General features: G+C 42.2%; 1 protein-coding gene across 4 annotated transcripts in view; it reads right to left on the minus strand.

Annotated features, from left to right (window-relative positions):
* The window catches only part of FAT1 (FAT atypical cadherin 1), a 172,318-nt gene that overhangs the window by 97,293 nt on the left and 51,666 nt on the right, over window positions 1–23,359 (minus strand). For all 4 annotated transcript variants that reach the window (XR_008933506.1, XM_056855431.1, XM_056855430.1 and 1 more), the window contains exon 3: window positions 6,473–6,787. Coding sequence is in view for 3 of the 4 variants with exons in the window: in XM_056855431.1 (XP_056711409.1) it covers window positions 6,473–6,787 (315 nt within the window). In the remaining variant the exon portion in view is untranslated. The remainder of the gene's footprint in view (window positions 1–6,472; window positions 6,788–23,359) is intronic.

Below are 23,359 nucleotides of genomic sequence, written 5' to 3' on the forward strand. Positions count from 1 at the left end.
AAATGTTTTTCAGGAAGGGAAGTAAACATCCTAAAATTCCTAAATTCTGGACAAAACATTTTAGTACCGCCTTTGATAGTAAGCAAGCACACTGTGACCCTGAAGCTTCTCCAATCTAAATCCAAATTTCAGATACTTAAGGAAAGCATCAATTCATCCTACTGTAAAAACGATCACTCTGCTAGTTGGTAGAAAATGCTTTGCTGAACCTCGTTTGAAAAAATACTCAGGTAAAAAAAGAAGAAGCAAAAAAGCTAGAGTGGCACATACTACAGTATAGGTCACCGACCACTTTGAACTGGTTCATTAACAATCAGAGCATAACCTTCATTTAGGTCTTTTCTTTTGGCTTTTATATAGAACTAACAATGCAGACAACCAACAAAAGCAATACTTCCCCCCCCCTTGTGCAAACATAAATATGTAAGCGTAATGACCTTTTCCCACCCCGTTAGGTCACAGCTGACTCATGGCGACCCAGTAGGGTTTTCAAGGAAAGACACATTCAGAGGTGGTTTGCCACTGCCTGTCTCTGCATCATGACCCTGGTGTTCTTTGGAGATTTCCTGTCCAAATACTTGCCATGGTCGAGGGTGAAAGTGTGTGACTGGCCCAAGGCCACCCAGCAAGTTTCCATGGCACAAGCGGGGATCTGAACCTGGTTTTCCCAGGTCCTAGTCTGACAACTTAACCACTACACCATGCTGACTCTCAAGTGTAGCCCTAGATGCCTTGAATATATTTCTAGTAAGAAATTTACATAATTTTGTATTGATGTGAATATACACCAAATAAGAGAAATGCTTAGTTCTCATTACTATTTAAAATGATAGCAGTCTTTCTTAGATCTCAAATGCCTTAAGATCCCTAGGATATTTGCATGCAATCCTAAAAAGAATTACACTCTGATTTCAATAGGTTTGAAGCAGAGTAACTCTGCTTAGGACTGCAATTATGATCACTGTCAAATAAAGGTCATAAAATTTGTTATGTGTATACTAACATCCAACAAGTGAAAGGATACAATCTATTTAACTATATATCCTTTACCCAACTGGAAAATAATATTTATTATGTATTATATAAATGAGGTACCTGATTCTGTAGTAGGCAGGTGCAAAAAACGCATTCCTAATAAAAGATGAATAAACAAATATAGCAGATACATAGAAAATTCAGGTTTTCCGTGATAATGACAGCGCATTCCTGAGCTCTAAGGGCGAAAGCCTTTAGGAGGCCAGGAAGGTGCGGCGCTGGAGTTCGGCCCCCTGCGCCGGCGTCCAGGTTACTTACACCAGTGTAAGTGGCCCAAACGCCGGCAGGAAAGCACGGACGGTGGTCACTGCTGTGGCATTGCAGCCCTGGGACACCAATGGAGCTTTCCACCGGCGTCCCACAGCTGTCAAAGCCCAGGAGGTGTTCCTGGGTTGTTCCGGTGCCGGGCTGGGGGAGGAGCTGCCTTTAGGCGGCCTCCAAAGCCTCCAAAGCCCTTTCAGGCTGGGAACACCTCCCTTTTTTTGGCGAGACCCGTGCAACTCTATGAAGGGTTGCACTGATTTTTAACAATGCTAGGTTTTGGCAGGGCTGAAACCTCCTATGACTGGCGCAGGCATTCCTCTGAGGAACGCACTGCGAGTGTGCAACTTAAAAACATTTGTAAGGGAAATAATTAAACAAGGGAGCTTCCTCTATGAAATGCTATTGTGCAGTCACAGGTTCTCCACTTCCTCAATGAAGCAGTTTCCCAGTGTTATCGGAAGTCCTTGGAAGCTGTTTGCAGCTGCAGTCATTTCCTATTTCATTTTGCTCTGTCTCCAAATAGTCTGCAGTAGTTGATCAAATGGTCAAAAAAGTTGTAATATGACAGCAAATGTAAGGTAGACTATCTGCCTTTGGCTCTCTCTATAACTTGATAGACACTCCTAAACTCACTGTGAAATTCCTCTGTCCTTTTAAACATAGTTTAATTCTCTATCTAAAATATCTTCAGTACTACTGAATACAGTCCTGTAAAATGTTGAGCTAAAATAACTGCTAAAACAATAAACAAAATAGGGAATTGCTTCTCAATTGCAAGAAGCGACAGACCAACAGGGAGCATAAGCAAACAGGAAACTATACTCACATCTAAATGTCTGAAATTGCACAGATGAAAAACATTAATAGCTATCAAAATGCTACTTTGTGCATGTGAAGTTCATAAATCCTTAACAGAAATGTATCCAGATCTTTCCACAAAGACCTCATGCCTCTAGTTTTGTTTGCAAATGAAGTCTAGCCACTGCTAGCTCAAGGTCTGCAAATATAAGAACTTACGCACACCAGTCTAGCAGACGCATCGTTTAATTTTTCAGCCAAAAAGACAAATCCAGTCTTAAATATCCTGGAGATGAGAGCAGAATTCATACACATGAATGAACTAAGCACCAAAAAGCATATGAAGGAAGGTATTAACTACCATGCTAACTGATATCCCAGGTGTATCACCATTAAGCAATCTAAGAACTTTGTGGCAAACAAGCTTGCCAGGCAAGCATACCTTGTTCGAGCAAGTTTTTGCTCGGATTACCTCAATGATCCCTGGTGAAGTCTGTGAAGATCGAGCATATTATTGTTGCTGCTGCTGTTGTTTCAATTTGTATACCACCCTCACTCCCCGGCAAAGACTGGGCTCAGAGCGGTTAACAACCCGTCGAATAATAATACAGTAAAATCACAATAGCATAAACATGGAAAACCACATAATCGCCTCAATAACACTAATAATAACATGAACAATAACACTAACAAATAAATAATTTGTGGAACTCCCTGCCCCAGGATGTGGCAGCTTTGTACCTGTGCAGTGGCTGCTTGTACTATAGGGCACAAGCTATGTAATATTTGCCGTTACTATTTACAACTGCTTTTTCCCAGTTTGAGAACTAAACTGCTCCAATTACCAGAGAAGGAGCACCTATGTCCCAGGTAATTAAAGTGATTGGCTTGTGTAAAGGTAGAGCATGGAATTGCTTGCCATATCATCCCTTCTTTGCACTTGCACAGTCCTCTAAATGAGAAGCGCTGGCTAGATTGCAACCCATTATTTTTGTACCTGTTCAGTCAATGCTGTTATCTGTTTGACAAAAGATCACGACGTTTGATTAGCTAAACAAGATTGCCTGGGTGCATGGGTAAATGCCGAAGGCATAATGAACCACTCAGATAGTAAGTCTCAACTAACAAAAATATCAGCCATCTCAGTACTAGACCCACAACAAACCTGAAGTGTTGTTGAGGTGTACCTCTGGCCAGGAATGAAATGATCTGCTATAGGAAAGCTAACTAGGGTTTTTTAAGTGCATGCCTATTTCTGAATCAGGCCTGACCAGAGTCATCCAGAACACTATCTATCTAGCACAAATAAGGCAAGGTGGCACAGGCTTCATTTCAAAACTCTTTTTCCCCCTAGACCCCTTAGGTCTAGGTCTCACTCTCCTAATGCAGCTTGAAACCAGTAACCTTTAAACAGAGCAAGATTAACCTATTTGCATTTAAAGCAGATTCAGAGGCAGCTCTGCAGGCAGCCAATCCACCCATTTTTGTTTGAGAGTTGCAATTTAGTGGTTGTAGTCCCCAGGTAATTAACAAGGCTCTTCTTCTCTCCACTTGAATTCAAGAGGTTCACATGGCTGAGCCATTACTATTTGGGAGGCTTAAATCGCAGCCATTGTCTTCCAATTTCACACGGTGCTATTATTCTAACAGGGAAATACAGCTGAATGCTTCTCTTCTTCAAAGTTTAAGGAGACAGAAGGGTAGAATTTGTTCACAATAAAGGGATTCCCTCCTGCACCCAGACAAAAAGGACATGCACAAAAATTTATGAAAACTGACAGCCAGTGGGAAACAAGCCTATCCAAATTGGGGCGGGGGGAGGGAATCCAATTCCTCCTGCAATACAGAGCAATCTTTCACACACAAAATAAAAATATACAGGGTTTCACATGTACACTTTAGTCTGAAATGAAAAGAGGTCAATCTATATGTATGTTATTGATGAGTAGCCATGTTAGCATGTAGCGGCAAAGTAAAACAGGAGCCCAGTTGTACCTTAAAGGCACTGGTACATGTGTTTGGCACCTTGGGCTCAAAACTGTCTGTCATTCCCCTTGCTACACGATATCAAAAGGAATATGCAGGATGCCTCCCCCTACCCAAGATTTCAAAGGGAAGGCATGGAGGAACTGGTCAAGGGGGGCAATAGAAACACCAACAACGAAGGAATGAACAGACTGTATGCATTGTGAGACCTAAGACTGAAAATTCATAGCATATTTAGCCTTAATTCATTGCTTGAAAGGAGGAGGGCAAAGAGGTGAAGGAAACTGTCTGAAAAGCTAATGAACAGTATAAATCGCCCTTTTAGACAGATGGATTCAAGGATCAAAATGATGGAATAGACAAGCAGATAGCAACTACCAAGATTGGATGACCACCAAAGCTGCACATTTAATCTTAGCTGGAGTTTCTCCCTGCCCCCAGGGTCTTTATCCCCATCAACAAGATTAAATCCAGGATACAAAAATGAAGGTCTGTATTAATGATACAATAAATGCTGCTGAAATAGATATAGACCAGCGAAGTCTGCAAGTTGCTGATTGGAAAGATCAGCATTATGGGCACCCTCTGGCTCTAGGTAACCTTCATACGAATACAAATTTCACATGAAAGTTATTACAGCCATTCTTGATGAAGTAGCAGTTCAAGGCTCGCAGAGCAAGCTGGAACAGAAATCCATGGTACTACATTAACATGCTGAAATTACTGAGTTTCTCCTGCAACTGAGATGATTGGGTCCAACTTTAAATTTCAAAACTCTCCACCCCAACAAAAACAAATGATGTGATGGCCCAGGTTTACTCAGTGAAGATGGAATTTGCCCCCATAATCCTTTAAGACCTGGATCTGAAATCGTCAAAACTACTTCCACAATACCATCCTCCAAGACAGATGGGGTCTGAAACTGATTTCCAGACGTAAAAAAATGACAAGAAGGACAGCTGGGCCTGATGCGGGAAGGAAAAACCATTAGGTATTCTCCATGACAGAAGACCAATGGCTTAGTGGACTTAAATAACACAATCCTAGATCTGGAGTCAGTCTGTTGTAATGGTTCCCAAACTGTGCTCCAAGGAGCACTTGGTACTCCGTGAAACATCTCCTAGTGCTCCGTGAAGAGATTGGCAAGAAAAATAACTACTGTCATTTGGTTTAGTATATAGGTGCTAGGTAAAAATTAGTGCTCCGTCACAAATTTCTCTCCTGAAAAGTGCTCCATGACTCAAAAAAGTTTGGGAAATTCTGGTTTAGAGTGTTGGACCAGGACATGGGGAGCCCAGGTTCAAATCCCCACTCAGCTATGAAGCTCCCTTGCAACTCATTCTCAACCTGATTTACCACACATGGTTGCTGTTATGGAAAATGTAGGAGATGAGTAATGGTTAAAGTGATGGACTAGGGCCTGGGAGACCCAGGCCCAAATCTCAACTCAGTCACAAAAGCTCATTGGGTGACCTTGGCCAGTGACTCTATCTCAGTGTAACCTAATTCATAGTGTTATTGTGTGGGCAAAATAGAGCAGAGTGAGAACTTTGTGGGGCCGTGGCCCCACAAAGCAGAGGCTAGATGGCCATCTGACAGCAATGCTGATTCTATGGCCTTAGGCAGATCATGAGAGGGAGGGCATCATGGCCATCTTCTGGGCATGGAGTAGGGGTCACTGGGGGTGTGTGGGGCAGTTGTGAATTTTCTGTGTTGTGCAGAGGGTTGGACTAGATGACTCTGGTGGTCACTTCCAACTCTATGATTCTATGATTCAGTGGTAGATCATCTGCTTGGCATGCAGAAGGTCCCAGATTCAGTCCCCAGCATCTCCAGTTAAAGAGACTAGGCAAGTAGGTGATGAGGAAATCCTCTATCTGAGAGCCTGGAGAGCCGCTGCCGGTCTGAGTAAGCAATACTGACTTTGATGGACCAAGGCTGTGATTCAGTATAAGGCAGCTTCATGTGTTCACATGCTCCTGGGGTGGGATAAAGATGTGACTCACAGAACTCTACCACAGGAAAATACTGATGGGAAGGTGCATTCCTCACCTTAAAAAAAATCCCTGCCCAAGCAACATTAGCATGTTAGGGAACAAGTTTCTAGCCAAACCTTAACTTCCCAACCTGCCATTAGATTTTTAATGTGAGGAGCACTAAATATGATTTTAAAGATACATTCTGAAGTGGTACAGTTCCAAGACAATTGTCCCATGTTATTCAACAACCACCACCTCACTGACACCCACAGCTTGCCTGTGTGTGCACAAAGTACAGCACAGAACAGCCACTTCCTCACCCCTCTGTTGTCTTTTCTTTTCTGTTTGAAAACTGGAGAGCCGATACATCAGTGAAAAAGTCGTAGAAGAAGTATCCGGTATTTACTCACCAGTTTTCGGATTCATGAAAAAGAATCCCTGTGGGTTTCCACTAGTAATCTTGTAGGTCAGCTTGTCATTAGAGCTAGAGTCTGCATCAACTGCCTGTATGTGAATGACTGACACATCCTTGGGTGAATTTTCCATGACTTCTGGGTAATAAACCGGCCGAGTGGTCTGGGGAGCGTTGTCATTGACATCTCCTACTTCTATGTAGATTTCAATGAAGGAAGAAAGAGGCACAACACCTCGGTCTGTTGCATACACAGTGAGCCAGTAATGCGAAGTAGTTTCCCGATCAAGCAAATCAACCGTTTCTATCGTACCTAGAAAAGAGACAAACACAAGTTTCAAGTATTAGATCTATTACTAAAGTTTTAGAACACAGATTATTTGAGTTCAAAGTCCATTGCAAATGAAGCTTCCACCATTTATATATACATTGTACAAAAATCATAGAACCAGAGTTGGAAGGGGCCATACAGGCCATCTAGTCCAACTCCCTGCTTAATGTAGGATCAGCCTAGAGCATCCCTGACAAGTATTTGTCCAGCCTCTGCTTAAAGACTGCCAGTGAGAGGGAGCTCACCACCTCTCTAGGTAGCCGATTCCATTGTCAAACAACACTAACTCTAAAAATAATAATAATGATGATAATCCTAATATCCAGGCTGTACCTTTCCACCTACAATTTAAAACCATTATTGCGAGTCCTATCCTCTGTTGCCACCAGGAACAGCTCCCTGTTCTCCTCTAAGTGACAGCCCTTCAAATACTAAAAGAGAGCAATCATGTCCCCCCTCAATCTCTTCTCCAGACTAAACATTCCCAATTCCCTCAATCTTTCCTCATAGGGCTTAGTCTCCAGGCCCCTAATCATCCTCATTGCTCTCCTCTGCACCTGCTCAATTCTGTCCACATCCTTCTTGAAGTGAGGCCTCCAGAACTGCACACAATACTCCAGGTGTAGCCTGACCAATGCAATTAATAGGCACTTAATAATCACATACCACAAGGGCATTTTTACAAACGTGACAGGGCATTATTATAATGGAATGGTTAGGAAGATGCAATAATAAAGGTAAAGGGACTGTGAACTATAATACTGTGTCTAGTGTGTACTATCTGTCACTGTCTCTATTATGTATTGTGTAATTTCTGCATTGCTTAATATGCCATAATAATACTTATGTTTTGTTTTAGCTTTGTTCCAGATTTTTACTTGGTCTCATTTTCTGCAGTCCTAATCTGATTACATTGTTTATTGGGTGTCCCATTCTATTGACTGCATTGACTTACAATGTGTAATCTGCCTTGAGTTTCAGTGAGAAAGGTGGATTATAAAGAACAAAAATCAAGTAAGTAACCACCATCAAGCAAAACCTGGTTCAAATATACAGAGTATGAAAATACAACTCTTTCTCAAAATTATTAATCATTATAAAGGATTGTTCTGAAACATCTGTAAAATTATTAGTTGTATTCTACAACTCCCACTGTTGGACTCTACGGGCTTCCTTCTATAAGGTTTTCTTCTGACAACAAAATACTTCCTGCTGTGGAAAAAGTGCTGGAGACAATTCTGGGTGAAAAGGAGCCCAGCTTCAGGAAAAATGGATTAAAAAAAAAAATTATATAGCTAAAAATTTGGAACAGAATTAAATTAGGTATTAGATATGTAAGAAACAAGTAATAAACATCAAATATGGAAAAACATGTTGAGAACAAAGAGTAATGTAATTCAAAGAAGTTAATAATGGAATTGTAATTTTGAATGCTAGGCTCCGCAAATATTGCTACATTGTAATTATGTTTTATGTTATCTTGTGTGTTAAAAAATTTAAGAGAAAGGAAGGAAGGAAGGAAGGAAGGAAGGAAGGAAGGAAGGAAGGAAGGAAGGAAGGAAGACAGAAAGACAGAAAGACAGAAAGACAGAAAGACAGAAAGAAAGAAAGAAAGAAAGAAACTCAGCTTAGTGAGTGCTGTAGGATCCAACTCGTTTAGTTTTTTAAAAAAATCATTCTGATCCCTTGCAAGAAGTTAGTTGTCAATTTCAAATCATGGTCTATATACAAAAGCATGGGGTAGTTCTCAGACAAAGCTAATCTCTGATGCAACATTAATTCTGACCGGTTAAAGCAACTCTTATACGCAACTTTGCACGGCAAAAAAATGCTAGAGGGACAGTTGGATTAGAGCATCACAGGTGAAAATAACCAAGAATATTATGGCCCTGACAAGTGTTAGACTAAAACCATGTTTAAACTGCCACAAGACTCCCTATTTATTGCCATTTCAAGGGCTACATTCACAATTTCCCAACGACCACCAGATGTCACTGCGGAAGCTGGCTTTTAAAAGTACCACAGCTCAGATAACATAAAAAGCAAGCTCTAGATTTTAAAGTTCAAATTAATACCCAGCACACATTCTCATCTAATCACATCATTTGCCCCTCAAACAACAAATGGTTATATGGTTCTGTTTTGTTGCCGAGAAACCTGCCAATGCCTGTAAAACATAGCAAAGCTAGGTTATTAAATTTAAAATAAATTGCGATTTTATGTTTTTGAACCTCTTCAACGTAATGGCAGTGCATTATTCAGCTGCAATTTTCTTCACACACACATTACAATCACACACCATTACTGTACCACTGATACAACTTTATGCTGCTTGGTTTTATCCCTGCTTTTAGTGCTAAGTGTACAAACTCTGCAGTAATCACAAATGTATCCTGAAAGAATATGAGTTTTTGGGACTGTCTAGGGCAGGGCTGTCAAACATACGGCCCACAGGCCAGACCAGGCCACTTGAAAGATCTTATTCAGCCCATGAGCCAGCTACATCCCTTATCCCCGATCTGGGCTGACAAACCTACAGCAGGATCGCTAGCTGAGGCAGCCACCCTCCAGTCCCGATCTGGGCTGGTGAGCCTGCTGTGGGCTCGACAGCTGAGGCAGCTGCCCCCCACTCTCAATCTGGGCTGGCGAGGCATGGCCCAGCCCAACTGAGTGACATTTATGTCATATCCAACCCTTGTAACAAATTAGCTCGCAATCCCTGGTCTAGGGGGACCGGATGATTTATCACCAGGGACCAGGTCACAGTGATACCAATCTAAGCACAAGACAGCAATGTTGACAGGAGGTGGAACATGCTCTGGGGGCAAAGCAGCAGCTGGGATGGGACAGACATATTTCTTTGCTCTGGTTTATTGTTGGGGACAACGGCCGATGAAACAACTTTGGTTGCATGTGTGACATGCCAACCCTTATATAAAGCACAGTGGAAGCCAATCATGGAGATGTTCTGGATCCCAACCTGAGAAGCGGCATCATCACCAGCGAAGAAAGAGGGAAAAAACTCAATTTCCTCCAATCCTGAGGCCCCCACTTTCACCCCAGAGGGCACATGAGGGACTGGACCCCACCAAGGACCTAACTAAACTCACTAGGATTTGTCTGAACAAGTTTTGTGTTGACTGCTACATGCAATGGGTTCATGAGTGTCTGAGTTGTCTACCGGGCAGCACCTATAACAGCACTAAAACGGCAATCCTTTCCCCCAGGCTCCCTGATCCTTACAAGAAATAAACAACTGAAAGTTCTGCTTATGAACATTTCAAAAATAAACATTGGATTACAACATTCACTGGAGTCTTGCACAGGAAATGAAACTGACTCTGAGTATTCTGGAAAAGCCTTTGGTCAGTTTTTCTTCTGCATACACGGGTCTTGGGACAGCCTTGATCTCTTATAGTCATGTGAGACTTCTTTTACCGTTGTGATATCCCATGCAGCAGAATGCCAATGAGTGGGAAAGACGCATGAGCCTCACCCACCCGGTTGCGATATTTACACCCCCTCAAAGGCACATGGAGCCCCGTGGCGCAGAGTGTTAAGCTGCAGTACTGCAGTCAAAAGCTCTGCTCACGACCTGAGTTCGATCCCGACAAAAGTCGGTTTCAGGTAGCCGGCTCAAGGTTGACGCAGCCTTTCATCCTTCCGAGGTCGGGGAAATGAGGACCCAGCTTGCTGGGGGTAAAGGGGAGATGACTGGGGAAGGCACTGGCAAACCACCCCGCAAACAAAGTCTGCCTTGGAAACGTTGGGAATGTGACGTCACCCGGGGACTACCTTTACCTTTACCAAATGCACACATACAATCCCCTCACAGCCAGACAGAATGGAATGGCAGAGAAGCAGCTCCCACAAAGCTGTGAGAGGAAGAGAGAAAGGGGGTGCCAGGAGTTGATCCTGGCAGCAATGAAACCCACTAAGGGTTTTTGAACACTTTGCCTTAAAACATGTCAGTTTCAGTTTCTGTGCAAATCTCTTCTTTGCAGGCTGATCCTCCCGACAACACGATTACATCCCCGCGTTGTTAGGTGTGGGCTGGATATTGAAGTATTGCCCCTGAACCAGAATAGGCAGGATTACCACGCAAAGAATAAAACAGGAGAAAGAGCACACCTTGAATTCGTCAACAGAATCAGCGCAACAGACTCTGGCACAGACAGTGCAGGAATATGCTTATTTGCAAAGACTAAAGAAGCAACCCTAAGCAGGTCTATTCAGAAGTAAGTCATATTGATAGCTTACCCTCAGGAAAGCGTTCTTAGGATTGCAGCGTAAATCTGAGTCCAACCGAATAAGCACGCTTAGCTCTGCCCTTTAAGGAAGCTAATATACAATCATGTTAGCATGTGTTGAAATGTTCATCTGTGTTGCCTTCTGTAAAATACACTGCATTGTTTTCCAAGCCTTTAGACAGCCCACTGTTTGAAATGCCTTGAAAAGATACATTCCTTGTCAGTGAGGTATATGATGCTTTAGCAGAGGGCAGGTTCATGTCTACCCTCTTACCCTGTTATTGGGTTCTGAAGTTGATATAGCAAGGCTGTAATTAGCAACCTAAACGGTGTGTCTGTGGAGCCAGGGCACAGCGTGGGAAGGCGTGTATGATTAAGGAGTGGGTTTTTTTCTGCGCTGTGAATGCTACAATATTGGGGGAGCTGCAGATGCACTGATTTCAACCAACCTAATCCTTTCATGCAGCAAAAAAATAAAAAAACAAATTAATAAAATTATTATTATTATTATTATTATTATTAATAATAATAATCTTAAGGGATTGCATGCACCTGACTAATTCCTGAATTCTAGCCATTAATAAAAATTTAGCACCCATGTCTACTGAGTTTTCTTGGGCTTGTAGATGAGGGTTAATTAATTTTGAGCGCTGTTGAGTATAGAGTGGACAGCGCAGAAGGATATGATGGACTGAATCTGGCTCTTTAAGATGGCAGCTGCAAAGCCTTTTCTCGCGTGGTATTTTCTTATATCTGCCACTAACCATAGCTGATGGAAATATATTCAGCCTAGCCAACATAAAGGCCCTACAATGTTGGGGGAAAAGTAAATTTGAGAAATACTGGGCCATGCTGTTCACAGTTGCTTTCTTCTTTTCCTCGGACATCTACCTGCTCATGGAAAATTAAGGGTTTTAAGGTTTAATTTTGTTGTTGGTTTTATTGTCATTACTATGTGATAGTTAGGTTTTTAATGATGTTACCCTGCTCTGAGCCGGCTTTGCTGGGGAGAGCAAGCTACAAATTTGAAAATAAATAAATAAATAGATACATAAAATGGTCTGACTTGTGCCCTACAAGCAGTCACAAAATGTAGTTTTAAATGCTTGAGCGCCGTCTATATTTTGAGGATTTGGAGGGGCAGGTAAAAATCGCATGTTCTGCTCAAGCTGAAGAAGACAATGCAAGTAGGGAAAAAAGAAGCTGCAGTACATAGGCTGGTCATATGATTCTGGCCACTCATCAGATCAGGCCCGCGCTCCTTATCTCAAAACTGACAAGTCAGTATTACAATGGCCCTGCTTTTCCATGACCTATAGGCAGGCAGACACGGAGTGTAATTAAAATATCCTCCTGTTACATTTTACAGATTCCACCATCCCTACAATTTAAGGAGGGAGGCTGGAATCTGAAACGCATTTCTTCCTCTTTTTTTTTGGAAAAAATCTTCGTCAGGATCCTGCAAACCCTTTTATGCTTAGCGCAGTTGGCCCAATTACTTGTTACTTATTTGCATCACTGCTCCAGGTTACCAAAAAGGCCTAGATGAAAAATAAACACAAAATCTGCGGCAGGCCTGGCCCTTCAGGATATTTCATACTATCTCTCTGAATTTTCACTTTCCACCTTTTTTTTTTTTTTTTAAAGAAACCTCTTTCCCTTTTATTTGTGGAAATATAAGGGAAAGCATACAGGTAAGTATTCTACCCAATGCTAAATATTAAGCAAACCTGCACACAACCTTTAGTGTCACGGCCAAGCTATACCAGGACACTTGAATGAATAAATTTATTTTTACGGCATTAGTCGGAACACATCAAATTACAAACCTGTAAGTAAATTAAATAATCTCTTTGCAATAGGAAATATCCAAAGATTTAAAAAATTAAAAACAATAATTTTCCATTTAAAATTATCCAGAGTTGTTATTAACATTCTTAAGCTTTTCCACATGGATCTTAATTGCTACGGAGCAGAATTTGGCTACCTGAGAAAGGCAAAACGAGCCCCCTTCCCATAAAAGAAATTCCATAACCTCTTCCTCCAAGCCGAACTCCATTGAATTAATAAGGGGATAAATCAACTTCTAATGTTCTCATAATAACCGCACCTGAGGAAGACATGGCTAATATTTTCAATTTCTTCTGCCCCACAGGGGCATATACCAAGACACTTGGAAAACGCTAGGTTCTTTAAAAAATATTTATAATATTATTTTATTATTTATACAATTAATTAACTTTAAACATATTGCACAACATCTGTTTATATTCTGGCTGTTCTTTGATAATCCCTGACCCTTAGGCCTACTAACAATAAAATTTTGACTATGGGCCTACTTATAGGTGAAAAACACCCTATTCATCATCTTGTCTCATTCTCATACCCCTCCCAAAGAAGGAAAGCACGTTCTTGGGGGTGGAGAGTAGAAGTCATAAATCAGCTGTTAGGAATGCATTTAATTTTACTTTGACATTAATCTGATCAAGGCCTGCTCAGTTATAAGCCTCAGAGGGGTAACATTTGCTAACACACACACACACACAAAACAGTATTCCTTCATATTGAGGATCTAGAAGGAAAGACTGTAGTAGCAAAAGGAATATCCAGATCCAGTGAACAAAGAATTGTATATGACACCAGAAGCAGCCACTGTAAAATACAGAGGCGAAGGGGCTCAGTCTGAAGGCTGAGGGAACTGAAACAGTGAAAGGACACCTCCAGACAAGCTTAATAAGGGTACAACTAGATGAGATGCTGTCCCTGGGTTCACCCCAGAGACCTGCCTCTACTTAGCTGTAGGGATGCCAGGTCCCCCCTGGTGGGGGATGGAGGATAAGGCTGCCGGATCCAGGTTGGGAAACTCCTGGGTATTTTGGGATGGAGCCTTGGGAGGACAGGGACTTCAGTAGGGCACAATGAGCCCATCCTCCAAAGCATCCGTTTTCTTCAGGGGAACTGATCTCTGTAGTCTGGAGATGAGCTGTAATTCGGGGGAATCCCCAATTCCAACTGGAGGCTGGCATCCCTATTAAGTCCCATGAGGCCTGATTCTGGTTGGGACCAATGCAGAATGGGGGGAGGAGGAGCTCCTGCCTCCCCCATGCCATTTTTTTCTGACCAGAGATGGTGCAGGGGGTGTATTTGCCGATATACGTCCTCTAGGCACTCTTAAACAGCTTCCCCAGTACTAGAAAATGAAGGCATGTCCTCAGGGTGAACCAAAAAGCATCATGTCTAGTTGTGTCCTAAGTCTCCAAACCAGTGGATCATCAAAGTGTAGAGATGAAAAACTGAGTTCTCCTGGGACTACAACAGAACTACAGACTACAGTTCCTCTGGAGAAAATGACAGCTTTGGGTAGGAACTCTATGGCATCACATCCCTGCAGAGCGTCCCCTTCCCCCCAAGTTCTGCCCTCCCTTGGCACTGCCCCCAGATCTCCAAGAATTTCCCAAACTTGAATTGAAAGCCCTATAAAGGGCCCCCAAAACATTCGGGGCTATGATAAATGGTCCTAGGGATTCTATTTTAGAATTGTTTTGATAATTCTATGGCAATATGGTATAACAGTTAAGGTGCCAGATGGAAATCATGACTCAAGTCCTTTTTTAGTCACGAAGCTCACTGGATGATCTCGGATTAGTCAGCTTCACCAACCTCACACGGCTGTTTTGGGAATAAAGTAGACATGGGGAGAACAACAGGTTGGATCCAGCCAACGTTTCAACTGTCCAGTTCTATTCCCCTACTTCCTACATACAGCCCCTCCCTGCCCCATGTGCCTTTTGTTCATGCAAGTCCTATGATCCCCAGCATAGACTTTTTTGTGGTTAGTGAGGGGATCTCTTCTTTCCTTTTTCCCTAGCTGAGAAGGTAGTTGAATCCTACCCAGTGTATGCCATGGAGGAAGGGCAGCATAAAAATGTAATGAAGAAATAAATTAAAATCTAACACTACAAACCTCCTCATAAAAAAGAGGTAAATATACGAACAAACACTTTACAGCCATTGGTTTTTTAATCCAAACATTCTTGACGTGACAGGCAGCATGGTGTAGTGGTTAAGAGCAGCAGTTTGGAGCGGTGGGCTCTGATCTGGAGAACTGGGTTCGATTCCCCACTCTTCCACATGAGCGGCGGACTATAATCTGGAGAGCCGGGTTTGATTCCCCACTCCTACACATGAAGCCAGCTGGGTGACCTTGGGCTAGTCACAGTTCTCTTCGAGCTCTCTCAGCCCCACCTACAGCACAGGGTGTCTGTTGTGGGGAGGAGAAGGGAAGGTGATTATAAGCCGGTTTGATTCTGCCTTAAGTGGTAGAGACAGTCGGCATATAAAAACCAACTCCTCCTCCTCCTTCCCATAAGCAACTCTGCTGTCTAATCCTGCCCCTTCTCTCAATTTGTGGCCTACATACATGCCCATCCAGCTTCCTTTTTAAAACTCGGCTAAACAAGTCGATTTCCCTTGAACATAAGACAGACGCTGTTCCTGTGATCATGCTCTTTGCACTTGTTCCAGCTTGACTGCACTTGTTAATGATTACCACGAGGAAGGCTGAGCTGGCTGAACCTCATAGCACAGAATGAATCATTCCCCCATTCTTTCGTGGCGAAGAAAATCACAAAACGTTAAGCAAACATTTTCTCTAATGCGTGTTGCTGTTTATAAATCTGATTTGGAGGCAGACAAGTCATCATTTGAATAAAGCTGAGGAATGTCATTTCGCCACAACGTATTAGCGTCCCTAGAATTTTGATGTCCCCTCAGTGAAAAAGAGCGAGAAATGCAAACCAAAGCCATCTAGGAACATTTCAGGATATTTATCACAAGAGTAAACACACTGTACAAGATAGCATGGCTTTTGTAAAACAAAACAAAAAATCAAAACAAAGAACCTGCAGCAAATGAAAACTATGTTTTCCATTAACGAAGTGTTTTAAAAAGCTTTTGTTTGACCGTACGAGCGCTGCTAAAAAGAAACAGAGGTTTAAGATAAGATAAAGAAACTCCTCACCACTTCCATTTTTATGTAATCAAAATCAGTTAACCCGTCTCAGGTTTCCTGCCAGGGCAGGAGGTCAAGACTTCTGAAACAGGAAGGGAAGATTATGGTATAAAATACATTAATACTCAACTGTTTTCTTTTTGTAAATGTTTAAGATAAGCATAAACATTCCAAAAAGAAAATGTGATTTTTGAAAGTTGTCCAAGACACAATGGTCTGCATGCTCACCGAAAGACGATGAGCAAGATGTTCAGTGCGAAATGCTGGGTATTTTCCCCCCCTCATCCTTTCCAAGATAAGTACGGTTGCCAACCTCCAGGTACAAGCTGGAGATCTCCTGCTATTACAACTGATCTCCAGCCAACAGAGATCAGTTCCCCCGGAGAAAATGGCCGCTTTGGCAATTGAACTCTATGGCATTGAAGTCCTTCCCCTCCCCAAATCCTGCCCTCCACAGGCTCCACCCCAAAAACCTCCCACCAGTGGCCAAGAGGGGCCTGGCAACCATAAAGATAAGATAAGCTTAAAACCTACAAAACAGACTTTACTATTAACAAGCTTGACTGATGATATGTTGGGTTCTCACCTGAAGCTGTTTATACTGAATCATACATTTGGTCCATCAAGGTCAGTATTGCCTACTCTGAGATCTCAAGTCTTCCCCATCACCTACTACTTGATCCCTTTAACTGGACATTTTAACGATTGAACCTGGGACCTTCTGCATGCTAAGTAGATGCTCTAACACTGAGCCATAGCTCCTCCCCTTCTCTCTTTCTGGAGCAAGGCTCTAGAGCTGCATATGATTAACACAACCCAAGACACTTCTTCTCTTAGGGCCAAACTAGACATTCCAAGAAATACCAATCCAATTTTCCTCCCCAGTATAAAGACGCAATATTGGGAACGGAGGCATGTGCATGGGACAATGTGCGGAAGCAGAGTACTTTGCCCTGCAAGCAACACTGAAAGAAAAACATTTTCTCCCCGTCTGGGCTCTGACCTGGGGAGAAAATCTGGCTGGGAGAAAAACAGTCTTGAGAGTCTCAGCAGTAGAGATTTGGCAAGAGGGGTTAAATACCAATGTAATGAAACTCCACACTGGAGTATGATTGGATTCCATTACTTTCGGCACATGCTGGACTCAAAACTGTGTATTTGTTGTTATGATTCGAAGGCTGTATTTATCTCTTTTGAAACACAATAGATCTTTTTCCTGACAAAAGGCAGTGAAAGTTCTTATTCCAAAGTGTATTTTCTAACAATCAAAAGCAAGAGAGCCAGCGTGGTGTAGATTAAGAGCGGTGGTTTGGAGCGGTGGACTTTAATATGGAGAACTGGGTTCGATTCCCCACTCCTCCACATGATTAGAGCGGCAGACTCTAATCTGGAGAACCGGGTTTGTTTCCCCACTCCTACACATGAAGCCAGCTGGGTGACCTTGGGCTAGTCACAGCTCACTTAAGAGCTCTCTCAGCCTCACCTTCGTCACAGGGTGTCTGTTGTGATTGTAAGCTGGTTTGATTCTCCTTTAAGTGGTAGAGAAAGTCGGCATATAAAAACCAACTCTTCTTCTTCAAGTGGGGGGACACCCCAATGCCCCCATGCATTTAGTTTGTCTGAAGTAAGAGATACTATCCTGTAACAGTTGATAAAATGTTCTACAACCCCACAACTTGCATAATGGTATAAGCAGCAACAGAGCAGGTCTTTATGAAATACAGCACAATTTTGTGTGTGTGTGTGTGTGTGTAAAGTGCCTTCAAGTCGCAGCCGACTTTTGGCGACCCCTTTTGGGGTTTTCATGGCAAGAGACTAACAGAGGTGGTTTGCCAGTGCCTTCCTCTGCACAGCAACCCTGGTATTCCTTGGTGGTCTGCCATCCAAAAATGGTGGTCTGACCCTGCTTAGCTTCTGAGATCTGACAAGATCAGGCTAGCCTGGGCCATCCAGGTCAGGGCAGCAAAATTGTACAAACAGATTAATTAGCTCAAAGAACAACAGTATATAATACAAACAATACCTGCTTTTAAAAAATAGCAAATCAAAAATGACAAAAAAATAAATGAATTGCCTCGGTGATGGGGGGGGGCATTTCCCCCTTACATAAATTAAGTGTAAAAGCCAAAGTAATTATTGAAACAAAAAACCCCAAGGTTTATTAATTTGTTGAAGGCTGACACAGCTTTTTGTATGCCAAATCTATCCCATTAACAACTGTAATACTCCCAATTCCCACGGATAATCCTCCTTAAGTGTGCTTATCCATGAGAACGTTCATCAATAATATTAATGATTCTGTGATAGAAATCAAAGTTTGCAATCATTTTTCAGCAATGCATGGGAATGCAGTTTAGCAGACCACATTCCTGGGAGTGACATCTGAAACAAAAAAAATCTGGTCTGGAACATCTTGCTCAAAATTTGATTATAATTTTAATTAATATGAATTCTAATAAGCTAGGCAAATAAAACAAAGCTCAGTAGTTTTTTTGGGTTGTCAATGCAACTTGATTTATGTCAGGAAATCTGTAAATACATATTTGTATTTATTTATTTATACCTTATTTATATCTTATTTCGTATTTATTTGTATCTTATTTCTTATCTTGTTTATGTATAAATTTATGTTCCCTTTATTCCTTTATGCTATTCCTTTATTCAGGGTGACTTATAACCAGTCATAAAAGGCAATCAAAAGCCAGTGGGGTATAATGGTTACAGTGCCAGATCTGGGAGGCCCAGGTTTGAATCCGCACTCTGCCACTGAAGCTTGCTGGGATGACCCTGGGCGAGTGATACGCTCTCTAACCAACCCAACAGGCTTGTTGTGAGGATAAAATTATAATTATCTCAGAATTTCTTTTGTCGGCCTTGGTTCACAAAATAGAAGAGAGACAGGTTTGTAACTTTAAAAGCATTTAAATAAGCCAACTCAAATGAGGCATACGTCACTTGAAGAGTCTATTGTTCAAATGCGTGATTCCAGACCAGGATTATTACAGCCCATTCCTGAGCTTTGAGGCACCCAGGAATGTTGCAGCGCCTCCAAAGAGGTTTGGAGGCTGCCGCAAGCAGGAAAAAGGGCAATTTAAAGTTTAAAAAAATTGGGGGGGGGGGGGGAACCCTATAGACTACAGCGAAGCTGCGCCAGCAAAAACCTGGTGCAGCACCACTGAGGGCGTTCCCAGGCTGGAAGGGGTTAGGAAGCTGCGTACTGGCAACTGCACCCCCCTGGATGGCGCAACCATCCCAGGGCCACGCTGCTGCAGCAGTCCAGGGATGCTGGCATGTGCGCCCCAACGCCAGTGTCTGTGCCAGTCTTGCCAGCACAAGTGGCACACCTGTGCCACTTGAGAGCGCCTCCTGCGCTCTTTCAGCCTCAGAGCTCAGGAGTGCGCTGTTAGTTGTAGGCCTGCTTACTTTTGGCATCAAGAAACATCTGGATGTACACAGATGACATCACAACACAGCACAGAGAGGGACTGGTATACTTCTGCTACAGGCCCTACCCACAGTGATGTTCAGCTGTCATTGGCACGGCTTGTTGTCAAAGGGAGAAGTTAATATCCTTAAAGGCAAGTTTATTTTATGAAAGCTGAAAGTATCCATTTATCTGGTACTTGTGGCAGATAGCACTTCAGCTCCGCAAAAAGGTTATGAGACATTTTAAGAAATTTTGGATTCCTCATCACTGACTGACATATCAGTTTAGTGTTACTGACATCGTGGCTCAGTTAAGATGACTCACTAAGCTGTAGGATCAGAAATGGGCCGTGGGCCTGTATGCAGTAATTGCTCGAGCAATAGTTTGCTGCAATATGTGAACAGGGAAAGTGTAGCTGGGGCTAATCTCCAAACCATAGCTTACCCCTGTTCAAAGTATGGTCTTGAACCATAGTTTTGCAGTTACCGCTGTCCACAGCTCATACAATTTACCAAACTGTAGTTGGAGGAAACCATGAAACAGAAGCGGGAATGAGAAGGACAGAGCAGGAGGGAATGCAGAAGCCCCAAGATGTCTGCACCAGGCCAAAACTGACATATTTAAATGCATGGGTCTAAAAAAAACCTTCTCTTTCGAATCAGGTTCTTAATTTCATTAGAAGCTTTCTATCTTTAGGATTAAAGAAGCAATTAATATTTTAAGAATAGAGAGAAACTGCAGATCTGCCTTAAGCTCCCAGCGGTTCTAGCTGAAAAGTATAAATTGTAACTACAAGTCTCAATACAGACTCAGAAGCAAAGTAAAAGTACTTAATTATTCTTTTAGAGAGTGTTAGGAAAGTGCAGGAGTACAGAGCAGAAACTATGAGCTGAAAATGCTAGTTCAAATCTCAGATTAAGACATGGATCTTGACTTACACAGGCCAGTATCTTTCAGCTCCCAACTAAAATTTAGTTCTCTTTTACAAGGTTGTTATAAGGATTGTTGCGAACATTCATGTGATCTGATTCTTGGGGGAAAGTTATGGAATGGAGGCATGAGGAGAGAGAGCCAGTGCAATGCAGTGGTTAGAGTGACGGACTAAGATCTGGGAGACCCAGGTTCAAATCCCCACTGTGCCAAGGTGACCTTACTGGGTGACCTTGGCCAATCAAGGTAATCAAGAGTGGTAACACTCTTAGGCTGTTACCGCACTAGGTATTCCCAGCAATGTATTAAGAGTTTGAAAACGTTATAAAAATACTGTTCGCACTTTCTATGTATTCCCACCGATGTATTAAGAGTTTGAAACTGTTATAAAAAATACTGTTCGCACTTTGTTTGGCACCTTCAGCTGTGAAGACGTCTTCCAACCATTTTTTAGCCGTAGTATCCAAAAACCCTTTTAAAGCGATGTTTTTTATAACATTTCCAAACTCTTGCTACATCGCTGGGAATACCTAGTGTGGTAACAGCCTTAGTCTAACCAACCTCACAGGGTGCTGGTGAGGATAAAACAGAGGAGAGAAGAATGCGTACCAGTACTGTCACATTAACCATGCTTTACAGGAAAATAACTGCTTGCTGAATCTGTGCTTCCAGTCAGGAGCCACTCCCAGACCAGCAACTCATACAGGAGCACAACAATTGAGCTTCTATAAAGACATCTTAGTCTTACACATTCTACAAGTAAAACATTTTCAAGTTAAAACGTGAAGTATGCCTCCAAATTCAATTCAGGGGAAAAGGTGCTTTAGTTATCAGAAGGTTAGAAAACGTTGGTCTACATTCATCGTAAGATCTTTTCGTGTGGCTGCTGGGTCAGCTCATGCATAGCCGCATCAGCAGTAAATTTAAGAAAGCGAATAAGTCCGGTGGGCTGCAGACAGCTCTCGCAAACTGTACCACTTTGGGCAGGCAAAGCCATTACCGCCTGCTGAATCCCCAAAGGCTACATCCTTCCCTTTTCTCCACCTGAAGCAGCCCACATCCCTCTCTGTCCACCCTAGGAAAAGCGTAACTTTGCTAACAGCATCCAATCAGGACAGTCACAAAACAGAACACTACTGGGCCCATCCATATAGAATGAAGCAAGCAAATGGCCCCAGGTGGTTTTAGAAGATTCATTCCAGTAGGCAAAAAGGGTTTCTCCCTCAGCCCTCAAACTGGAAAGTAGGTCCTGCCATAAAGACAAGGAACCATTCAGCCCTCAAAATGTCAGTTGAAGGGGGAAAAAAACACCGAACTTCCATCCGGTAAACGCCTTGAAGCAATCCCTTGCTGAAGGAGGAATGGAATGAGACCTTTAAAAAAAAAATACATCTGAACTGAAAATGTCATCTTGTACTTTGTATAAATAGAGCACCGTACCCCAGGCAGCACTGCAACAAAACTTTTTAAACAACTAAATACCTGTGATGAGAACATGATTTTTCTCCCTAAAATGGTTACACATACATACACCAGCTCCCCTCACTACAACTGAGGGAGGGAAAAAACATTTTCCTGTCTTCTTGCTGTCGTTGTGGATATACTTTTGGATGGAAAGAAATACAGTTTACTCCTCTTTCCCCGGACACAAAGGGCGAAAACGCATGGTTGCTTTATCGTCCTTTAATCCCTGTTTTAGTCAGGATCGAACGCACATTAAGTGAAATGCATGTGTTCGATCCTGGCTGAATCCTGGCTGAAACAGGGATTAAAGGAGGATAAAGTGACCATGCGTTTTCGCCCAAAGTAAAACTAGCATTCTATTTGCACATGCTGACTGTGTGTTGGTTTGGTTTTTTTGCTGTTAAATCGCAGTTGACTTATGGCGGGTGGCTCCATAGGGTTTTCAAGGCAAGAGATGTTCAGAGGTGATTTGCCATTGCCTGCCTCTGCGTCACAACCCTGGTATTCCTTGGTGGGCTCCCATCCAAATACTGACCAGGGTTGGACAAGGTTGGGCTAGTCTGGGCTATCTAAGTCAGGGTTGGTGACTGTGTGCTGACCAAGAAAAAATGGCTTATCCAGGTAACTCAGATTTATCTTATTTATTGACACCTACTTTACCAACAGAGTCAAACTGCATTTCTATTATAACAAGGTATGTGATTCTGCTACAGAAGAGGAGAATAATCTACAAGAACCTTGAAATTGACCACTAATGGGTTGTCTACATTTAACATCATTCATTCTCTTCCTCCAGAAGAATTTTTCCAAGCAGATGTGTGTTGGAAATGTAGGCTGCAATACTGTGCCCAGTTAGGTGCACTTAATCCCCCCCATTTACAGCTGTACAGAGTGCAACACTAGGTAACCAAGCAACAATAACATTATTGCCTTCTGAGTTATAGATCCAGGCTCAAATTAACCATTTATTCCTTTACAAGAAGGTAACGAAATACACGGAAAGGATACAGCTTGGTTAACTGTTGGAAAATGCCATGGTGTTTATTTGAACAGACTCAGAAGTTAGAGACTCATTTTCAAAAGAAAAAAATCTGAGCACTGCTACTTTTTAACAAAGCTATTTAAAATGCTTTAATAATATCCTTAAAAAAAAGTGCTTAATTTTATTAAATGCACCATCAATCTTTTAAAGGTTGTAACATACAGTTTTAAACAGTCCTGGTCCGATCTTCCTTCCCCAATGGCTAAGCCATCCTATTATGATTGGATAGAATTAGTGTCAAGAGGATTCTGCTAATTGTTCCGATTGTCCTTGAGTATATTAACTTCTGCCTTCTGTGTGACAGACTTGCTTCCCCATTCCCGAGAAGCCTAGAAATTCTGCACCAGCAATTTCAGACAGCTGACACAAATATGCAACACATTTCATCACAGGCAAATAACACTTCTGCTGTTTATCTGTAAAGGTTTCA

Source organism: Euleptes europaea, chromosome 9, assembly GCF_029931775.1.
Source record: "Euleptes europaea isolate rEulEur1 chromosome 9, rEulEur1.hap1, whole genome shotgun sequence".
Lineage (NCBI taxonomy): Eukaryota > Metazoa > Chordata > Lepidosauria > Squamata > Sphaerodactylidae > Euleptes > Euleptes europaea.